At 47.3% G+C, this 21,139-nt stretch overlaps 3 protein-coding genes across 4 annotated transcripts in view; 2 read left to right on the forward strand and 1 right to left on the reverse strand.

Moving 5' to 3' along the window:
• gprc5ba (G protein-coupled receptor, class C, group 5, member Ba) overlaps positions 1-9,115 on the forward strand; it is a 10,565-nt gene extending 1,450 nt beyond the window's left edge. Inside the window, exons 2-4 of one of the 2 annotated variants that reach the window (XM_084037455.1) lie at positions 3,930-4,961; positions 5,184-5,338; positions 6,197-9,115. In XM_084037455.1, coding sequence (XP_083893581.1) covers positions 3,932-4,961; positions 5,184-5,338; positions 6,197-6,241 — 1,230 coding nt within the window. In that variant the 5' untranslated portion in view covers positions 3,930-3,931 and the 3' untranslated portion in view covers positions 6,242-9,115. The remainder of the gene's footprint in view (positions 1-3,929; positions 4,962-5,183; positions 5,339-6,196) is intronic. The other variant, XM_084037456.1, reaches the window with a different exon arrangement.
• The window catches only part of proza (protein Z, vitamin K-dependent plasma glycoprotein a), a 72,215-nt gene that overhangs the window by 19,728 nt on the left and 31,348 nt on the right, over positions 1-21,139 (forward strand). The gene's annotated exons all lie outside the window — the stretch shown is intronic.
• On the reverse strand, positions 9,769-20,937 carry iqck (IQ motif containing K). The gene is made up of 9 exons (XM_084037458.1): positions 20,842-20,937; positions 20,627-20,754; positions 20,418-20,538; positions 20,243-20,340; positions 19,842-19,894; positions 19,609-19,686; positions 19,258-19,342; positions 14,349-14,460; positions 9,769-11,424 (listed from the first exon to the last, which is right to left on the reverse strand). Exons 1-9 carry the CDS (start codon positions 20,891-20,893, stop codon positions 11,153-11,155), a joined length of 999 nt encoding a protein of 332 aa, XP_083893584.1. The 5' UTR covers positions 20,894-20,937; the 3' UTR covers positions 9,769-11,152.

The following is a 21,139-nucleotide window of genomic DNA, read 5'->3' on the forward strand; positions in this document are numbered from 1 at the left end:
CCTTTCTGGACGTTGTTTCAGGCCAGACTTGAACTCGAGGTGCAACACTGAGCCAATTATTAACAACTGATAAAAGAATCGACATGTTTTTTGAAAATATAACAAGTAAATGTCTTCCTGGAGACTGAACATCCAGACAACCCGGGTTAATTTAACATGACTTATGTAATCTCAGCCACTGAGAATTTATGCCCTGTCAGAAAAGGAAAGGTCTGTTAGTGTTAGACGAGACGTGCATAAGACCGTGGAGTCTCGGATGGCGTCACCGCGAGCAGATGCCAGCAACGGTCCAGCAAATGACTTGCTCACCTCAACAGCTGGATCGGTGTGTTTCCCAGCCGTACACCTGCACACCCATAGAGACTCCTAGTCTCAGTCGTCTGAAAAAAAAACAACAGTGGGAAACAAAACCTCAAGAATTTAAGCGAGTCGTCAAAATGCAATAATTCTCCCAATTATCACCTCTGTAATTAGACAGCATCTGCTTGTGTCTGATAATTATAGGAGGATGTAATTGTACAGGAAGGCTCGCTAGACCCCCCCCCCATCCCTACCTATCCAGCCTGGAGCACATTTGAAGGACTGCAGTGCTGCACATTTGCACTCTCACGCCTGTATTCCTGTTGTTGTGTGTGTGTGTATAAGGAATGCATGCTGAATACTTGTCACATTCAGCTTTGTGTGAGAATGCGGTGCCTTCACACACACACACACACACACACACACACACACACACACACACACACACACACACACACACACACACACACACACACACACACACACACACAAACACACACAGATGCATAATACATGCCACAAAGCAGAATGTTTTATTGACATGCAAATAGACATGGGCATAATGCCAGCCTGGGTGTGCATGTGTATGTGAGTGACACGTGCAGCATGAATGCAAGCCCTCTACGTGCAGAATACAAAACTAAGATGGACCTTCAAGTGCCAGCAGGCTGCTTGGCACTGAGGGAGATGATGCTTGAGAAACGGCAGCCGTGCAGCAGAACTGGCAGGAGCTGGATCTTCCCCCAGTTACATAAGATACCCAGCAAGAATAAAGGCGAGGGGGCGGAGGAAGGGGCACAAGGAGGGAAGAAGGAGAAGCCAAAATGGAAGGAAGAGGGTGGTTTTTTTTGGATTAGAGGGTGTGGGGTGCTAGGAGGGAGAATATGTTGGGAGAGGAGGCGTGTGAGGCGCATCTTTCACAGCACATCTTCAAATGTAGCAGAGGGACGAGACGGCTCCGGCCGCTCTGGAGGAGAGGTGGCGTCGAAATACGACAGAATAGAGGATTTTAAATGGGGAGGAGAGAAATGGCTGCATGGAGCGGGAGTGACAGAGAGAGAAACATGTCTAGAAAGATGGGAGGGGAGGGGAGGGGGGGGATGAGACGGCGGCAGCATCCTCTGTGCTGCACAAAGCGGAAGGCCAGGAGCTCTCTCTCTCTCTCTGTCCTCGCACATGACTCATATTAGTGAGAAGCAGGAAAGAGGACTCAAGTCTGTGCATGTGTGCTGTAGGTGTGTGCTGCATATCGTGCGTGTGTGTGTGTGTGTGTGTGTGTGGCCCTCTCTGTGCATCCTACAGCCTTCAGTTCCTCAAGTCAGCCAAAGCCCCACTCAAAGAGCAGCCAGAGCAACCATCTGTGCAAGAGGGAGTGACTGGGTGAGAGGGTGTGTGAATGAAAAAAGTGGTCACTCACCAGTCTGCACTAGCTCCCCCTCTCTCTCTCTCTCTCTCTCTCTCTCTCTCTCTCTGTCATTAAGACGTGTGACAAAGAAGACAAAAAGGAAAACTACCAAAAAACAAAGGTGGAGGACGAGCGGTCTGCTCAGCTTGTTAAGGCAGCAGAGCCTCTCTCTCTCTCTCTCCGTCTCCTGTCCCTTTGTTTTTATCCCTGTCATTTAGAGATGGGGCGTTACCATGGTTATCAACAGAAAAACAACGTGATGTTGAAATGGTTTCATCAGGCGTGTGTCTGTCTTTGTGCCAGTTGTGCAGGTATGCATATGAGTGCGTGTGTGTCGTAGTGACTCATCCTTCTATTAGTACTGATTGATGTTAATGTGGACCAATAATAACCAGCGGCAGCGAGCGGCGGCAGCGAGGCGGGAAGGAGATGACAGGAAACAACAGGCCGGAATAACAGCAGGAAACGAGGGAGCGAAGAATTTTTGTAATGAGGAGGCGTGAGGAGGAATTTAGAGGGGTGTAAATCTCTGAAGGATACATGAAAGAGCTCTAAACAAATGAATATGCACAAACACACACGCATGCATCTTTTACTGTAATGTCCTCTGGGGTCTCACAGAAATAAATAATGATATTTCACAAGTTGTAAACAATCGCTGCCTTAAAAAATACATCAAAAGCCTGCTGATAAGTAGATGGACTAGCTTTGAAGGAATAATTTCTGTGTGGGTGTGTTTGCGTTGTGTGTGTGTCAACAGCTGAGCCAGCTGCTTGCAGCTAACGGTGCACAAACAATGGCAGATCTAAGACTGTCATCACCGGTATTCGCAGTAAGAGTAACTTTTAGAAAAAGGCACGTGAGGCTATCTTAAAGCGCCAAGAAGCTGGGATGACAACGCACCTCTATATATTTACATATTAAATAGATTATTGCTACAATGTTTTCAGCAGGTCTGGTCTGAGTAGATTTGCTGCACATCAGTCAGTCGTTGTCCCACTTCTGTCCTTATTGTCCTCTTGATAAAATGAATCAGAGTATCTAGGCGTCTGTCTCTTTCTGGCTGTCTGCCCCAGTTAATAAGCTGCCTGCTGGAAGTACTGTGTGTGACCTGTAGCTCTGGCTGGTGTGTATTTAAATCCACAACTCTCCCCTGACGGCTAGACCGTGAAACTCTTCCTGATTTACTGGCATGGAGAGAGAAAATGAAGCCGGGGATATCCAGTACCTCTATGTGGTATATATACTGTAAATATTGTGCTACAGTTTCTTTTTGAAGCCCGGCAGATTTAGTTTTAACGTCAAATAAACAATGCAAGGTGTAGCTTCAAGCATGGGAAAGTGTGTTCTTTGTAAGAGCGGATTGTTTGACACACTAACGTATGAGCCAGCTGGGAGAGAGATGAAGTGGCGAGACAGTTGACAGAGGTGTTGTGTGTCTGTGTATGTGTGTTTTTTTACCTCTCCAAAAAAACCCCACACAGCTCGTTAGGTGAAATGACAGCGCCGATCATCCGAGCAAAGACCTCGATGTTTCCGTGCACGCGGCTGTCTGACAGTCGTGATGAATAAAGAAATAAGTAGACCTGGTAGACAGCATTGACTTCACTCACCGAGTGCTGCTGTGCTTTTTTTTTGTACGTTTGTTTTTTTTCTCACCAGGACACAAAAAGTACTTGAGTGTTTTTTTTTTTTTTTTACTTGTGCTCGAGGCGGTGTCTATTTGTGTGCAGTTTATTATGCATCGTCTCACGCCTCGCCAGATGCCCTAAGATGCCTGATAGCGAGTAGAAATGCTTGTACGCACTACTTCCCCCTTCTCTGTATCTCATTTTTTCTCCATAAAAGAAATATGCGTGATGTTGCAGCTTTCCTGTCATCGCTGCAGCAGCCGCTTCACTGGACAAGACTGGACAGATAAATACACACTGTAGGTGCTCCGACTCTGACCTCACTTCTCTGTGAATGAACTGAAGGCAGCTTATCTGGGCTTTTCTGGGGTTTTTTGTTTTTTCAACAACAAAAAAATGAAACCTTAAAGCCTTTAAAAGAGGGCAGGGCATGTGATCCATTGGTGAAACACGATGTGTGTATTTGTGTGTGTGTGTGTGTGTCTCACAGGCAGATGATTACCGTGGGAATGACTTACTGCTCAGCTCTGTTGCATTTATGACCCAGAATGACTCTTCATCTCTTTTTGTCCTCTGGTCTGTTGATCTCTCAGACATGGCGGTCCTCCCGGTCCTCCTCCTGCTGCTGCTGAGTGTCGCTCATCGCGTCGCGGGTCAAGACTCCGAGGACTCCGAGGCCCTCCCAAGAGGCTGCGGATGGGGCCTAGTGCGTCCCTACACCCTCCTCTGCGACCTGGACTCCATATGGGGTGTGGCTGTCGAGTCAGTGGCCGCCGGTGGGGTGCTGACTGCCATCTTGCTTGCCCTGGTCCTGCTGTGCCGCTTGCACCACATCAGCGAGGCTGAGAAGCGCAGCGGCGTGGGACCCATCCTCCTGCTGCTGCTCGGCATCCTCGGCTTGTTCGGCCTGAGCTTTGCTTACCTGATTGAGCAGGATGAGTCTTTATGTTTGCTCCGCAGGGCCCTATGGGGTCTCCTGTTTGCCATCTGCTTCTCCTGCCTGTTGGTACAGGGGGTCCGCCTGCGCAGGATTGGCCGTGAGCGCCGGAGCCCTGGTGGCTGCGCCCTAACAGGTCTGGCGCTGGGTTTGAGTGCCGTGCAGGGCATCATCGCCGCCGAGTGGCTACTGCTCACCGTGCTGAGGGAGGGACGAGCCGCCTGCCAGTACCTGCCCCTGGACTTCTCACTAGCCTGCAGCTACGTGCTAGCGCTCCTCCTAGCCGCGCTGACAGCCGCCTCCCTGGCCTTGTGTGGGAAGACACGTCAGTGGCGCTGCAATGCTATCTGGCTGCTGGTGACCTGCTTGCTGTCACTGCTGCTGTGGGTGGCCTGGGTGGGCTTCTATCTGTACGGCAACGCCTGGCTGGGCAGGTCCCCGGACTGGAATGACCCGGCGCTGGCCATTGCTTTAGTGGCTCAGGGCTGGCTGCTGCTGATCTTCCATGCCATTCCCGAATCCCACATCTGCCTGAGACCCCCTCCACAGCCAACTGCCCCAGACTACTTTGACACCTCCCAGAACTCGACACGCATGAGGGAGACCAGCTTCGACGAAGACATCCCTCTCTCTCACAGGCAGTTTGTGGAGAACCAGGGCTACGGATACAACGACGAGAACACTGCAGGTACAATACAATCTTATATGTAAGAGCAGACAGGCGTAATATGTGACAGGATGTAGGTGGAATGTAGGCCAACATGAGTAATAGAGCACCGGGAAATATTTGCATGCATGGCTAGAAATAAGTGCAGGAGGACATTTCTGTGGTGCAGGGTTACACAGCAAGTGTGACTTTCGAGTCACCGTAACTCATTTCTGTTCGCCTCTCTCGTCTATTCCCCGCAAGGCTTGAGGAGCGGCGGCGCAGGTGCCGCCGCCGGCCAACACAACAGCAACACCGGCCCCAGGCCTAGCGCTCCTTTCCGCAGCAACGTCTACCAACCCACCGAGATGACCATGATCCTGAACGGGGGAGCGGTGAGTACATCCTCCCAGTCGCAGGTACACGCCGCTTACACGCCGCTCTCTCATTCGACCACGCCGACAAGACTGCATGCACATTTGTGCGTTCCAGACTCGCACGCCATTGCACACGAATGAGGGAGAGCTGTGAGTATGTGTGTGTGTGTGTGTGTGTGTGTGTGTGTGCATTATCAGTTTATGGGATGCATGGTCATGTGCCTGTGGGTGTTGTATTGTGTGGGCACATGCATGGTTTTGTCACAAATGGTCACTCATCTGACATTGGGTTTGTGTATGGGTGAGTGTGAGAGAGCTTGTGTGTGTGTGTGTGTGTGTGTGTGTGTGTGTGTGTGTGTGTGTGTGTGTGTGTGTGTAAACAAGCCACGATGCTATCTGCCCACTGAATAATGTGGCTGTCTGCCGGCCTGTCGTACCCTTCGTTATGCAGGATGAATGGGCACTGGCTGGCCCAGTGGGTGAACTTATTTCTGGCCATCGTGTTGAATGAATTGAGCACAGGAGCGCAACGCACCACCTCACACACCACTGGAGGCTAAACCACCAAGAGATAGCAGAATAAAGAAGAAGAGAGCGTAGGGTGCAAGTGCAGGACGGATAGTGATGTAAGCATGCGAGATCGAGATCAACATTTCTAAAAAAGATGCTTATTTGCATTATTGCAGCGGGTTAGATGAAAAGACTGATACCAATCTCTGTGCAGTAAATATTGAGCAGCAGTTAGCGTAGCTTAGCATCGAGGGATTTGAAGACAAGCATGAATCACATGGGTAAATGAGACCTATGCAGCAACTGCATGCATGTGTGTAAAGATGCATGTGTGAATAACTTTATCCGAACGGTTCAATCATTTACTGATGCGATTTCTTCCTTCTACAGGTGCCCTCCGCCCCTCCAACCTACACGGGGAGGCAGCTGTGGTGAGTGAGAGGACTGGAAAGAGGATGTGTGGTAGAAAATGACGAAGAGGATGGAGAGGATGAGGAGGGAGGGGTCCGGGACGAGGGGTCTGCCTGGTTGAACTGGACTCGAAGCGTGGATGCCAACAGGGGCCCGTTCACTCTGTGTACAGACTCAAACACTGACTGTGTGCCAATAACTACTTGTATGAGTGTGTGTGTGTGTGTGTGTGAGAGAGAGAGAGAGAGAGAGACAGAGAGAGAGAGCCGGGTATGGAGGACAGAGCTAAAACTCTTGTAGCACACAAATCTCCATGGGAGGGTTCAAAAACGTCAAGACGTGACCAGCAAGTAGCAAAGAAAAACTCATATTTGAAACTATCAACATGCAGTATTCTTTTTCTTTCTGTTCGATTTGCTCCCGAGACTATACAGCACTGTAAGCATCCTTGAAAAACTGTGAAATCTATGGCTTTTCTCCTGTTCTCTCTCTCTCCGTCTCTCTCTTCCCGTCAGTCAGGATGTCTTTCTGCTGACTGCTCACGTGGAAACATTTGGCTCTGTCCTCCATCCATCCACAGTGTAGATGAAGACAGAGCATCCGGGCAGTACAGCTCGACCCTCTGTGGGTGTGTATGTAGAGTGTGAGAGAAAAAAAAAGAAAGAAAAAGAGTGTGTGTATTCCCTACATCTCTTCAGCTCCGATACACCTATTCCCCTCCAGACTGTTCGACCCCCCCCCCAAACCCTCAGTGAACACTTCTTCTTCCTCCCTCTCGATCTCCGTTTCCGGCTTCACTGCACCGTCTGTGAATAGAACACATAACTCCTCTCACCTTGCCTCATCCTCCCACCTGCATGGACACTTTGCAAACATGTGAAACAAACTGTGAAGTGGTTCCCAGTGACTGTGCACGCGGCGGAAGCGGCCTGACGTACCTGAAGCAAAGGGGGGGATGGCGAGCTGCTAACGAACTGCTGTCGGATGCGACGGAGTAGAGCGGGCTCTGATTGGATGAGGAGGGCGTCAGTCATCCGCAGGGGAGGCAACGCTCCATGAATCTAGGTCAGCTGCTCTCCCACATCTCCGGTGGCCACTGGCGCTTTGAACCAGCCAAGAGAAACTGTCACTTTATATCAGCAGGAAACGGAGCGAGGAAACGAAAACGCTCTCTCCTGTACTTAGCTCCTCTATCTGTGTTTATGTGTGCATACGTGTGATTTTTTTTATTTTTATTTTTTAATGAGTGTCAAGGTTGCTTTCTGGTGCTAAAATATTCCTCTACACAACTTCCCAGCACGGCGCAGAACTACGAGAACAACGCTGATGCAGATATAGTATACAGCAGTCAAAGCTGTGAGTGACAGGCTATAGATAGAGCCGTGGCTGGTGTGTGGAGATATCCTAGAGCCTTAGAAAGATCAGATTTACAGTGCAAGGTAGAAAGAGGGAGATCAAATACAAGGAGGAGGAGGAGGAGGAAGGGGGATGGGAGGAAGGAGGAAGTAGATAGCAAGTGACGGTCCGAAGGGAGTCTATGCGACACTGAGATCTGTGAGAGAAAATGGCTCCCTGGTCCGTCTGTGTGTGTTTGTGTGTGATGTGCGGGCAGCCGTGCTGCTCTGCTCGATGTGGTCGTCTTCTTTATCTGGTGAAGCGTCTCCTCCTCCTCCTCCTCCTCCTCCTCCTCCTCCTTGTGGTCGGCTGTAGCTCAAATGCAGCCCTGTGCCAAGAAGGACTCTCGTTTCACTGGAGTCTCCGTTTCACGTCCTCTCCCTTCATCACGACACCAGCTCTCTGTGTTCAGAGACGCTGTGTACATAGTAGTGCTGTAAAGCTTTGCTTGCTTGTTTACTTTCTTTTTTTTTTTTATTAACCGTAGCCTGAGTTTAGACACCAGTGTCATGTGACCCACTGGCGAACTGACTACTGCAAACTTTTTATTTTTTTTTAACTGGTTTGCTTTGTTGTTCATACATTTGCTTATTGTTACAATATGCTTTTATCTCTCTCTTGCTGGTGTCTTTTATTTTTTTTAAACTAGCTTTTTTTTTTAGAAATGTTTTGCCAACACTAGATATGCTTTTTTTTTTTTCAAGGATGACTCGTCATTTATAGGGATTCAAGTCGGTTGTACCTCCACGCAGTATTCTCAGTCAACGGTGGTCCTTTCTCTTTGGGGATACAAACAACTTTGTTTTAATTTTTCAGAAAAAAGAATATGGCTGTGAATCTTTTTTTGGCACTTCATGCAGTAAATAATCACTCATTCATTGATACGTTAGGGATAATTATAAAAAGAAAATTAGAGCAAGGAGGACTGAATAAACTTCAAGCCCCCCCAAGAGTCACTTTGATGACCCCTGGTCTTACATCAACCTGCGACTAAGAAAAGCCAAAGGGTCAACCCTTGACTGCTGCTGTATGTTTATGTCTTACCCACTGGCTATTCTAAAATAGGACACGGGCCACAAGGCCAGCTCCATGCCCAAAGAGAGCATGTCTTGGCTCTGTTTGGGCTGACTCTGGCCAGACACAGGCCCCAGATCTGTGTGTCTTAGCTCATGAAGAGGCAACGTCCTCAGGGTTTTGAATTGTCAGTAGTAACGAGACGAGACTCGACACTCAGAGGAGGAGGGAGGTTTCAGTTCATGTGACGCTCTCACTCACTGTGGAGTACAAAAGAAAAGAAAAAAAAACAACAATAACATGTGACTTTGTAGATTTTGCACTTGTCGACTACCTATCTGTGCATGCTTATCACCATTTCTACATGTAAGACCTTTCTCAGACGTACTTTTGAATACTAACTCTATTTATGTAAAGGTCATGTGACAGCAATCATAATTTCAGTGTATATCAGATGACACACTTAATGTCTGTGCTTTCTTAAACACACACACACAAAAAAAAGAGAGCTGGCTCTTGAGAAGCGATGAGATTAAAGTCAGGGGAAAACGGTCCAAAATAGTACGATTCCTCCAAAAAAAGGATCAACATGCCATCATCACTGGACCTAAGAATAACTTCCTCTGTTAGTTTGCAGACTTGAGGAGGGGGAAAGAGAACCTTCTGACTGTCTCTGTGTTTAAAATCAAATAGACTGTGGTGAAATTTGCACAAAACTTCTATATGTTAAGTTTGTCATCCCTGGGCAGCCCACTGAACACCCATCCTCCCCGGGTTTGACATGTCCTTGCCTGTCCCTCTGATTCGTCTTGCCTTCAGACTGTTCCAGCGGGGCAGCTGACAGGGGTGGTATTGGTTTTCACAGCTGTGACTGTGCAGTGACGCAGCATGCCTATGTATAGAACTTGATTCCCCTGATTAGAAAAATAATGATAATAATAATAATAATAAAAAAAATACAGTTAACTCTCTTGTTTCTGTAACTGAATCAGGAAATAAATAAGTTCAATAAAGTGTCATGTTTGTAGTTAACTTTCAATTTGATGTGTTTTTTCTCCCCACACAGATAGTGATATATACACGTTTGATAAGGGATGTTAATTTGGTTGTATGTTTGTGTACATTTCTATAGGTTATTTATTGGGTTAAATCCAAAAGTGAATTGACATTTCCCTCAGGAGTTGGTCGAGGCCAAAAACGGAACTATAAGAGAGTGAACACAAACTGCTAGATGTATAAACTGTTTGCTAAAAAGGTTTCCATTTACATCTAACAGTTCATGTAACTTATGAGTGTATAAACGGTCATATTTAGCCTGGAATCACACCCAAAAGCAGTCGTGTTCTGGCTTTGCTCTGACAGCCTGGTGCCCGCTTCCTTCTGCATCCGTGTGATCCGGTTTCAATCGGGCCCCGGTGCTGCCAGACTCTTTGGAGTTGGCTGCACTATCATGTGTCCCCAGAATGAAATGGGCCATTTTATTAGCTCACCCAGCTGTCTCCCAGGCATCCATATACCTGCAAAGGGAGATACATGACCCTCCCTCTCATGCTTGCACCGCGAGGCGGGTGTGCATCAGTGACTGGGGTGGTCAGGAATGCCGTCCATCACAAGACCGCCGCCTCGCCACTCTGCAGAGACTCTGGAGGGGAAACCAGGAGTATCCTCTCAGGTATGGTAATGGAAATATGCCAGCAGTGCACTCTCTTCACTCAGTTCATTGACACAGGAGACGACAGCGATAATGCACTTTCAAGTTGGCATGAAAGAGGGTAAAGAGCTGCAGTTGAGCAGCATGCAGACTTTTTATCCTGAATATGTTTTTTTTTTAATCAAATTTCATTCATTTCCACGACAGATATGTGACATTCAAGATGACGGGAGAAAACAAATGGCAGCTGAAGTCGATGGGGTCATCAGGAGAGTGTATAATATCTAACCTCTGTGTATTAGGATGTTGGTATTATCACTTATAAAACAGTACGATCCAAGTAGAATATGTAATAAATTATTTTTTCCCCCCCAACTCTGACAGGGTGATTTCCTTTCCGTATAAACAGGATAGAAAGCGTTCCTCTCCACACAGACTCATCTTTCACTCTGCCCTCCATTCCTGGCTTGACCTCTCTAACCTCTCTTGTGGAGTGATATGTATTTGCTATGGAAAAAGGAAATGACAAGGCAAGGAAATACAATTTGGTGATCTTCCAGTGAGCAATCAGCTCGAGGCGCTGTCAGGAAATATGGAGCCCGTTACAGGAGGCCTTACGCCTGACAGTAGTAATGCGTGAACCATACTATATGGCGTCGTTTGTCGGGTGAGGACTCGTGAAGGGAAGCGATCCATCAAAACGGCAATAAAAGCAATCAACTAATTAGACAGGAATCTCGGACCATAAATCCCTGCCTGGCCATATCCAGTTGGTTACAGGCGTTTTAATGGTTTGTCTGATCATTTTGGTCAACTGAACAGAGTTTAATAGCCTTTAAACACCCGAAAGAAGCGTGTTCGCCGAGGTAATGATTTCAGTTAACAGCACCGTCAGTTCCCAGTGACGACGGAGACGCCGCGTTCAGGGATGTGTCACCATGAACGGATACGGCCAGGAAATCGGTGAGGGATGGTGTGTTTTCCATGCTGTGCAGGCTGGGGGTCAGCCACTCAACACCCTCAGGGGTCATCTGGGGGGTGGGGGTGTGGACCACGGTGCTCTGGGGGGTGGGCGAAACCACCTGGATGGAAACATCTGAGTCGCCAGGCTGGGGGCTTCCTGGAAGATCTGTCATGGCGGAGCCCACTGGAAACAGACAAAAATACCCGGTATCCTTAATATGACAAGGTTCACGGCTGCTGCAAGCAGAACGCGATGAATGTCAGTGAACGTCATCACCTCAACAATGAGCTTTGTCTTTGAGAATCTTTACATTCTGCTGCACTCGGAACTGCATTGAAGGCATGAAATTATCTGTTTCTGAAAAATAAAAGTTAGGCTATTCCCATCATAATTATATAGAAAACAATGTTTAAAAGGCCTGGGTTTGAAACCTGTTTAACACCGATGATTCGGTTACTGACACGTTCTGACACTGTGACAGCTGTGAGGCTACTGTGGCGGCCTTTTGCTATCTGCCAGTAAAAAGCAATGGCTTTGACAAAACGGATGTGAAGCTGTGATGAATAGATTATTTGGCCATTTATATCACGACGAGTGTCACAGACAGATTGTAAATGATGGGAGGGGAAGTCGTATTGCTTTATTTACAAGCTAATGACGGTAACTGTGGTTTTAAGTGTTGTGCTTGAAGTGCATCAGAACCATCTGTAGCATCAACATCTCCACCGACGCAGCTGTTAAGTACACTTTATATCATCTAAAAATACATTTCTCATACATACATTTAATAAAGTGCCATTTGAATGTATTGCTATCAATACCATCAGGAAGAAAGGTGTTTTTCCCAGTTAGATAACTCCATCTTTACACATGTCAGGCTACAGTCAAGGGCAGCCATTTGGTGATTCATGAGCTGCCAAGAGCTGCACCTGCCCAACGAGCCCTGACCTCTTGACCTTGAAGTATCATCAAGTGTCTGCTCAATGGGTTACTTCCCTCGCTCCCCTTTTGTTTCCCTCCCCGACTGACTCTGATCTCAGCCTGTGAAACGTGAAATGGCAGAAGAAGGCCTTGAACGCTGGTCCCCTTGGGTCAAATGGGACGGGTGCAGCTGTCGCTGGATCGACTTAAAGGGTGTATACAGTAGGGAGGGGGGCTTCCCTAAATAATTTCTCATCCCTCACTCTACTCCACTCTCTCTACCACAGCCTCCATCACAAACACGGGTCATTAATGTGTCAGTGCTGAGGGGTCAGTGCTTGCTTCGTTGCATCCAAAACAACAACAACAGAACAACAAAACCAGGGAACAAACTGCAACCTCAGCACCAACCTCTCCCCCTCACTGTATCTCTATCTCACTCTATCTCTGGTTCTCTCTCTGTCTCCTCCAATCCCAGATTCTGTTAAAGAGCTCAGAAAATGGCTTCCATTCAGGACAATCTGGGCCGGATCTACACACACACACACACACACACACACACACACACACACACACACACACACACACACACACACACACACACACACACACACACACACACACACACACACACACACACACACACACACACACACACACACACAGGCCCCCCCTGCTAAATTGTCAGGTCAGCAGGAGTGGTGCAGCAGTCAGGAGCAGCAGCTAGCAGCAGCGCAAGCACGGCCGTGGAAGAATGTTCGTCGGAAACCCGCCGCAGCTGCAGCGAGCGCCTTTGTTGTGTGGAATGTGTCTGCGTGGAAGAAACCTGTGTTTACGGTGGCGTCATTGTTCATGGTGCCACAAAAAAACAGAGATGCTACGACGCCCGGCTGTAGTGGGATGGTGTGCTCGTCGTCGTGGTGTGCTCGTCGCTTTTGGATGGATGGAGCCTCTGCGATACTTTACTTTGTGCTAAATGCTAATGATAGCTAGCTTAACATGCCCCAAAATGGCAATGCTAATATGCGGATGTTTAAATGTTGACCATGTTCATCCCTTTAGTTTAGCATTCTCCCATGCTAACTTTTGCTACTTGGTTGAAGCTGACGGGATATGACAGAAATTTTTTCATCGCTCAAACCTGATGGTGGCGTCAGAGAGAACTATTTAATCACAATACATCCCATAGTTGAGATACTTCAGTCATAATTTGCTTCTTTATTTTGCCTGTCTCTTCACATACCCTCTGGTAACCCTACTTGCTTGTGTAGTGTGTATCAGTGCGTGTTCGAGGTCAAGGTTTCATTCTCATTGAGCTTGAATGCCAATCAGTCATACTGGGCATTGGCCTGCATTCTCAGCTGCTCTGCTCTGCCTTTCATGTGTACACACTTCACATACACACACACACACACACGCACACACACACACAAACACACACACTATCACTTCTCTATCATCATCTCTGTATTATTTTTGGGGTATTTTCTATATTAAGCTGCTGTTGTGCGTTTCTAAATCATTTCTCCACTCCTTTAATGTTGAGTTGAATTTGGCCAACATTGTTGCTGCATACCCTCTGACACTGGGTAGTTACGCCCCTGACCTCCCTCCCTCTTCGCTCTGTATCTCATGCCTTTCTTCACATGCATCCTACGTCTCCATCTTCTGCTCCATCTCTGTCACTCAAACACACTCTGAGCCCTGCAGACATTTTTCCTTCTCTCCTTCGCTTCCAATATTCTCTCTCGTTTCTCCGACTCGCTCACTTTCTCGGTCTCTGCCCTCGATCTCTCTCTCCGTGTCGCCACTCTCTGCTTCTTAACTTCAACGCCTTGTTGGGATGACTGCTGTATCTCTGCAGCTTATATATATATATATATATATATGTGCATGCGCGTGAAACTACCGTGCACCGGATGACATAGGTGTATATTGGTGTGCTACTGTATGGGTTGCTAGATATGCACGGTAGCCCGTTTGTGTAATACTAACGTGTGTTGGCATGCTGCCTGCCTGTCAGCAGCTGTTGTCAGCCACATGAGAAAAATCAAGATCAATGGTATTGTGTTGCCAGCGAGCTGGAGGCCTGGCATTCAGTGTGTGTGTGTGTGTGTGTGTGTGTGTGTGTGTGTGTGTGTGTGTGTGTGTGTGCGTGTGTGTGTGTGCGTGTGTTGTGCTCTCACCACGGCTCTCTTGTTGGGCCCAGAACTGCTCGATAGTTTTGCCAATGTCACGGTTCTCTCTCAGTTCTTTCTGCCACTGGCGCAGCTCCTGCACATCTGGGCGTGCCCTGATCTATAACGCACACACACACACACACACACACACACACACACACACACACACACACACACACACACACACACACACACACACACACACACACATCTGGATTTTCCCTTGTAAAGCACCTTGTTAATTTCTTTTAAATGTGCTGCATGTGTCTAAGAAAGCTTCGTAATTATGTTTTAAAATCATTTCAACATGTGGTTAGTGATGTTTTGCAGGTTTAAACTTTGAAGCTACATCTTTGAATGACATAGTTAAGAGTGTGTTATGTAAAGGCCTGAGATAATGATACACTCTACTGTATTTATTGAAGCTGCATTGTGGGAACAATGTCTGAAAGGACCCTGCAGAGAAGAAACCATCACTGTTGTTGTTAATGAAGCGTGCTAAGATGCACAGCTGCATGCGTTTGTGCATCTGCGTCCACACAGGTGGGTAAATGGGTCACATGGTGCTGCAGATTCATGTCCGTAAGCTGTGATTCCTCTCTCTCTGTCCAGTCTTGGCTATGAGTCGTGCTTTTGTTCTTGGAAGGAAACCCCTGCAGTTGTTGTGTGTGTTTGTGTTGCTGGCTTTCCTGAGGGACTAACTAACCGACGTGCTGTTTTAGATGAATAGAAAATGTCCCCAAAGAGCTCATTTTCTTTTCTCTTATTATCATCCTACGACTACAACTCCCCCACTAACTCAGCCTCCTTCTCCTTCCATTCCCTCCTTCCCTCCCTTCTCCCTCTCCTCACACTCACCATCTCTCATACCAACGCCGGCGCAGCAATATTTCATCTTCCTCCTCTCTATTCTGTATTCTCTCCCACCTCTCCTCTCTCGCTTTCTCCTTACTCCTCCCTCTCCGCTCGTCTGCTTGAAAGGCGACAATAGTGCTGCTATTAGCAGTGGGCATGAAAGTGGGTCTGTTATATAAGCTCGGCGATGGTTTGAGGAATGGGTAAGGCTAGCAGGCTCCGATAGTTTATTCACCGGGTGTCACAGTTCTGCAGCAGCCTCTCTGCTGATGGGAGCAAGCCATAGAAATGGAAATGAGGGGTGAGGGTTCAGGAGGGGTGGGGGTTTGGAGTCTGTCGTGTTCGCTTGTGTGTGTGTGTCCGTTTGTGTCTGTGTGGCCATTTCTACTCTGTCACTTTCCATTGGCGTCCTGCAGAAACGTTGCACCTCCAGTTCTTCTTCGGTTGCCGTCGGCTGTACTGCAGGACGACGGGAGTAGCACGTCTCGTTTCTTGGAAATCAGACTTTTTGAGTTTACGTGCTTTCTATTCTATGGGAGGCTGCCAGTTTTGCGTGTGATAGCAGTAGGGGGACAAAGAGCCAAGCTCACAAAAAACGCCAACAACCACATGGTGACACAAACTGTGCACACTACACCCCCTTTCTCTCACACACACACACACACACACACACACACACACACACACACACACACACACACACACACACACACACACACACACACACACACACACACACACACACACACACTTCAATCCCGCTGCACAGCCTTTCAAGCTGCATTCCCCCCTTTTTTGTGTGTGCAAAGCCGCCTGTGAGACCGAGCTCCTCTTCACGGTCTCACACTCTCTGCGGCAGCACAATGGCTTCTGTTCGGAGGAAGCGGCTGCAGTCACATCACCGGCCACGCTGACAGGCTGCATAAAGACACAGCCCGTCCCCGCACACATCCGTCATGTTCTTGTTGGCCGATGCTTCCATCGCGGTTGAACCAGCTGAGCAACCTGTGATTTCAGTCATGCCTTTGTAGTCACAGTGAGTGGTGGCCCCGCCGTCCTTTGTAAGAACACCCGGACCTAAAATACTCTCTATATAACTAAATGATAGTGGATGTTACTGGACTACCCGATATGGCTTTCATGGCTCTACAGCCCCTCAAAGCAGAACCACCAGCTCCTGGTCTTCCTGAGTGCCTGTGATGTATTTTCTGCATGAGGGTCACTGCAAGTGGCCCGCAACTGACCTAACAATTCAACACATTAATCTATCACTGCCCTCGGATCATTCAGCTGGAATCGCAGACCTAGTTCTGCTGTTGACTCCACGGCTCTCTGAGTGTGATTGTGTGTGAGAGAGAGAGAGTCTTTCAAACAGCTCTATTAGTTTATGTCATGTGGAATACACTCAGTTCTCACAATGTCCTACTTTCAGACAATGACTTTCCTATGACGTGTCGGGACTGTAACAAATGTCGAGTGATTCAAAATCACTTACCAAATGATAATAAAATAACCCCGTGACTTGTCGCTTTCAGGGCATTGTAACTCTCAGAAACAAAGCGTCCACTTTCCGGTGACCTGAGTCACGCGTAGACATGCTGGCTGCGCTGCACAGGGCAGCGCTGTGGCCAGGGAAAAGGCCAAACCGCAGCGTGTCCACGCTTAACCGATCAATGGAAATGATGACGATAAAAGCCTGCTTCTCTACCCGACCACAAACACGTCACACTGACAGCCTCATTGTAATGCCTATTTATTACACAGTGGATACATTACTCCAACTCAGCTGACCGGACGTGAGCGAGCCTGAGAAGTCTTAGTGCACAGTGTGTGTGTGTGTATGTGTGTGCGTGTATATATGTGTACAGTAGAGACGCGGATGAATGGATTAGTGAAGCCACGCAGCATAAAGAAGATTATGTAATATGTTTAGACCCAGGAGCTCTTCATAGCTGTACGCTAGAGAACCAAGCGTGTCTGGGTCACAGAGGTGAGTTAGTGCGGCTACCGCTGCTCTTCTTCCCCCCCCCTCAGTCTGTTTTTGATGAGAGGGATTAATAATGGAGGGATTCAATTTCCAAGCTACAAAATGACTCCTTTCCGTGCTTCCCGGCCCCCCGTTCTTACAGACCCCACACTCGCACACGCACCCTCTGCAGTCAGCGCTGCGTCAGGCAGGTTATATAACAGCAAGAGAGTGTAAGGGTTGAGGGGGGGAAGAGCGAGAGTGTATTGATGAAAATAATGGCGTACAAATTCGCATAAAGTCAGTAGTTTTTTTTGAAGAAACACATGGAAAACACATTGCCATCACTGAGTCAAATGGTTTGTAGTGTTTTCTACAGCAGATCCCATAATCCTGTCATTATACTCCTATTACAAACCCTCGAGCACATTAACTGATATTGTTCTTTGTGATATTAAATCTGGGAACTGTGATATGATAATACTGAATGATCAGGTGCTTTTTGAAAGGTGCAGATGGACACACACACACACACACACACACACACACACACACACACACACACACACACACACACACACACACACACACACACACACACACACACACACACACACTGTGTTTCACACCAAGCAGCTCATACAGTTTTACAATGCATCGGTGCTTCTCCACCTCTCTGCTCGGCCGTCCACACGTCAGGCCTCCGTGCCTGCCGAAAATATCTCCATCCTGTGTACCCTGAATAAGTCATGATCTTAAAACGCAAACCCCCAACTTCAGACCCTGACTGTGCTGCATTCACAGCCTCCCATGTGCTTCTCAGAGGCTCCATCTCGCTCCCTATTCTTAGCCGCTGCGGATGTTGCAAAAGCTGCATTTCCCTTCCTAATCCAAAGCCGTTCTGCAACATCGTCTTGCCTCTCTCCTCCCCTTTATTATCTAGCCCTCCATCCGTTTAAAAAATGTTCCTAACATCGCACAACATCCACCCATCCTGTCACTGGGGGTCTGTTTCTGGCTGCGAGTCCCTTCCTCTAAATCCTTTAGTATGCTGGGCTGCAGTGCCATCGGTGGCCCCGCTGAACCTCTCTTAGTTTAGAGTAAACAACATGAGGAGTGACAGGCAGCCAGCTCACTGCTGCCCCCCATGTGAGCATGGACCAGGAACATTTTGTTGTTGTTGTTGTTACAATAATAAAAGAAGTGTTGCCCCCTGCTGGTGCACAAGTAGCCCAAACATGCATCCTTTTCGTGCCCACTAATTCAACTACATGCAAAAATGGTCAGATTGTTAAAAGAATGGAGGTTCACATAACAACACTTAATTCCTCTCATGAGCACGAAAGGAAATTAGTGCTTCTGTCGAGGCAAGCAAAAACACGGCGCCTGCTTCCATCCCCACAGCGTACAAGGGCGGGTTGATTTTGTGGAAAAATCGCTGTTGTGTGCCTCTGGTGGTGTCTGTTGATGTCTATTTATATCGCAGCACAAAGTACTTTAGACCACAACGCCCACACGGGGAGGAATTAAATCCCAGCATCAATGATGACATAATAAAACTGCAGAATGATATTGCGGTCCCTGTGGAAGAGGAGCTTTTCACCGGAATGGGATTATACAACACAAGACTGCACCGTGGGCCAACGCACACGCAGGAGGTCTGCTATTGTTTGTTAGGATAACACACACACACACACACACACACACACACACACACACACACACACACACACACACACACACACACACACACACACACACACACACACACTCACACACTCACTCACTCACTGTGGTGTGTGCGGAACACTAAATCAATATGAAATGTTCGGATGGCAAAGTGGTGATTAGAGTGGGTCAGCCCAGCTGAAGTTATTTATGAATATGTCAAGTGGTAATCTTTTCTTCCATGCTATTAATTTTGGAATTTCCCTGATGCTCTTAGATTTAAGAGTTCCTTTTACCATATTTTTAAAGGCGTTTCGGGCCTGTGTTGGACCGGTATTTTCTACCAGCCCTGTCTCTGTGCAGTCCTTGTCCAGATCCTTTACTTTTTGACAGAAAGTTTTGCTTCTAGTCATACATCTGATGTACCTTGTATCCTCTCCAGAAAGCCTGGATGAGCAGAGCAGCCTGATCCTCGCTCAGCAGTAGAAACAGGGGGATGGGAGGCCTGGGACTGACAAAAAAAAAAGCAAAAAATAAAAAATCAGTGATATAAAACATCAGGGTGCTTCCCCACAATTCTGCCTGTATCTGTGTCATATCTCAAATCTAGTTTTTGTAACTTTGGAGTTCATTTCCTTGTGATTCTTTTTCATTTTACACTTTAGACGCAGCAAACTGGTGGCTGTGAAACTCCAAAAGGCCAGAGAAGGATGTGAATTTGCACTTAACAGCTGCAGTGTGTGTGTGTGTGTGTGTGTGTGTGTGTGTGACACTCACTGCATGCTGAGCCAGTCTTTGACAAAAGGGATGTCATGGAAGTTCACTTGCGCCTGTTCTCGCCTGCGGGGGTCGTGGCTGACAGAAAGAGAAAGGAAGCAGCGTGATGCACAAACACAATTTTCTAGCACACAGCACTTAAAAATGTAACATTTGAGGGAATTGATGGTGCGAGGTGAGGTGAACACTACACTACATGTGAAGAGAGAGAGAGGGGGGGGGCTGTCTCTTACTTGTAGAGCCACTCAGTCAGGAAGTCACATGGGTTAAATACTGTTTTTGGCCTCTGCAACATAAAACAAGATGATGTGCTCAAATGTACTGTATGGTCCATTATAATGTTGGATTATCATCACCGATGCAGCAGTGTGTTTATTTACTGCCGTAGTTGGTCAAGGTGAATTTAAATTACTTCATATACTATATGTATAAAGCAGTGTATTGCAACTAATAACTACGGCTGTGAAATAAAATGTGACGAACTAAGAATTTCAATATTTCCAACTGAACTTAATGAGGTATCAGAGTTTAAATGCTTTAATTTCAGGTTTGAAACAAATCTGTGGTCATTTTAAAAACATCGGCTGCCTCTAGTTTGTTTATTAGTAAAATGTTTATCAGCAGAAATTCAGACCTGGAAACAGCCTTGTTTCTGGGCTTCTTGCAGCAAAGCCTCCAGTCCGGGTAACAACACCGGAAACACTCTCCTCTCCAAAAAACGTGCGACAGGAGCTGACAGGAACACAAACATCCATTTAAACAACACGTATGGCCCAGGATGGTCCAGTGGCATCCTGCATTCATCTTACATCCATGTAGTTTTGGACTCCGAGTTGAAGCATGAGGTTTTCTTGACCCAGAGCAGCCAGGGAGAGCAGGGAGGCAAAGAAGAGGGTCAGATTCTCTCAGAAGATCCTCATCCTCAAACACCTGAAGAAACCAGTGATGATAGTTTCAGGAGGGAATGGCATGAAACTAATCAGACCCAGGGATGCATAAAGCTGAATGATGGGCTGACCTCGGCTGTGGCGAGCCTGTTGAAGACTGGGGAGTATGTACTGGGACTGTACTGGGAGAGCTGTGTGTTCACTGAGCTGCTGTCTGTCCCCACAGCACTGGGAGGACTGGGCCGCTCAGCTTCACACTCTCCAAATAAAACACATTAAACACACTTTATTCTTTCACAGTTTTCACTTCACGGAAGCTTAAGGAAGTTAAATATCACCATTTTACCTTCACACACTTGTTGCCAAAGTGATTTTCCGGCACCGATTTTCTTCGCCATTATTATTGCCCGTTAACTCCGGTGGTTGCCAAGGAGTCGCTAGGTTGCCAAGGAAGTAGTCGTGCCTATGACTTCCGGTGTAAACAACTACAAGAACAGACTAAAAGTATTGTTGCGCGATAACAAAGGACAAAATAAAAAACATAATGACTCGACAGATTTTCTAAACGGTTTCCTGAGAGTACAACACGACGCACAACGAACAGAACCTGTTAATGCGAAGAGTCCGGCTTTATGAACCCCATT

The sequence above is a fragment of the Eutrigla gurnardus genome (assembly GCF_963514095.1).
Source record: "Eutrigla gurnardus genome assembly, chromosome: 20".
In the NCBI taxonomy this organism is placed as follows: domain Eukaryota; kingdom Metazoa; phylum Chordata; class Actinopteri; order Perciformes; family Triglidae; genus Eutrigla; species Eutrigla gurnardus.

Excerpts from the sequence above, each read along its gene's own strand:
- iqck (XM_084037458.1), bottom strand. The coding sequence starts at position 20,893 with ATGGCGAAGAAAATCGGTGCCGGAAAATCACTTTGGCAACAAGTGTGT. Across the intron at positions 20,539-20,626 it reads ACAGGCTCGCCACAGCCGAG|GTGTTTGAGGATGAGGATCT; the intron begins GTCAGCCCATCA and ends TGGTTTCTTCAG. Across the intron at positions 20,341-20,417 it reads GAGTCCAAAACTACATGGAT|CTCCTGTCGCACGTTTTTTG; the intron begins GTAAGATGAATG and ends TGTTCCTGTCAG.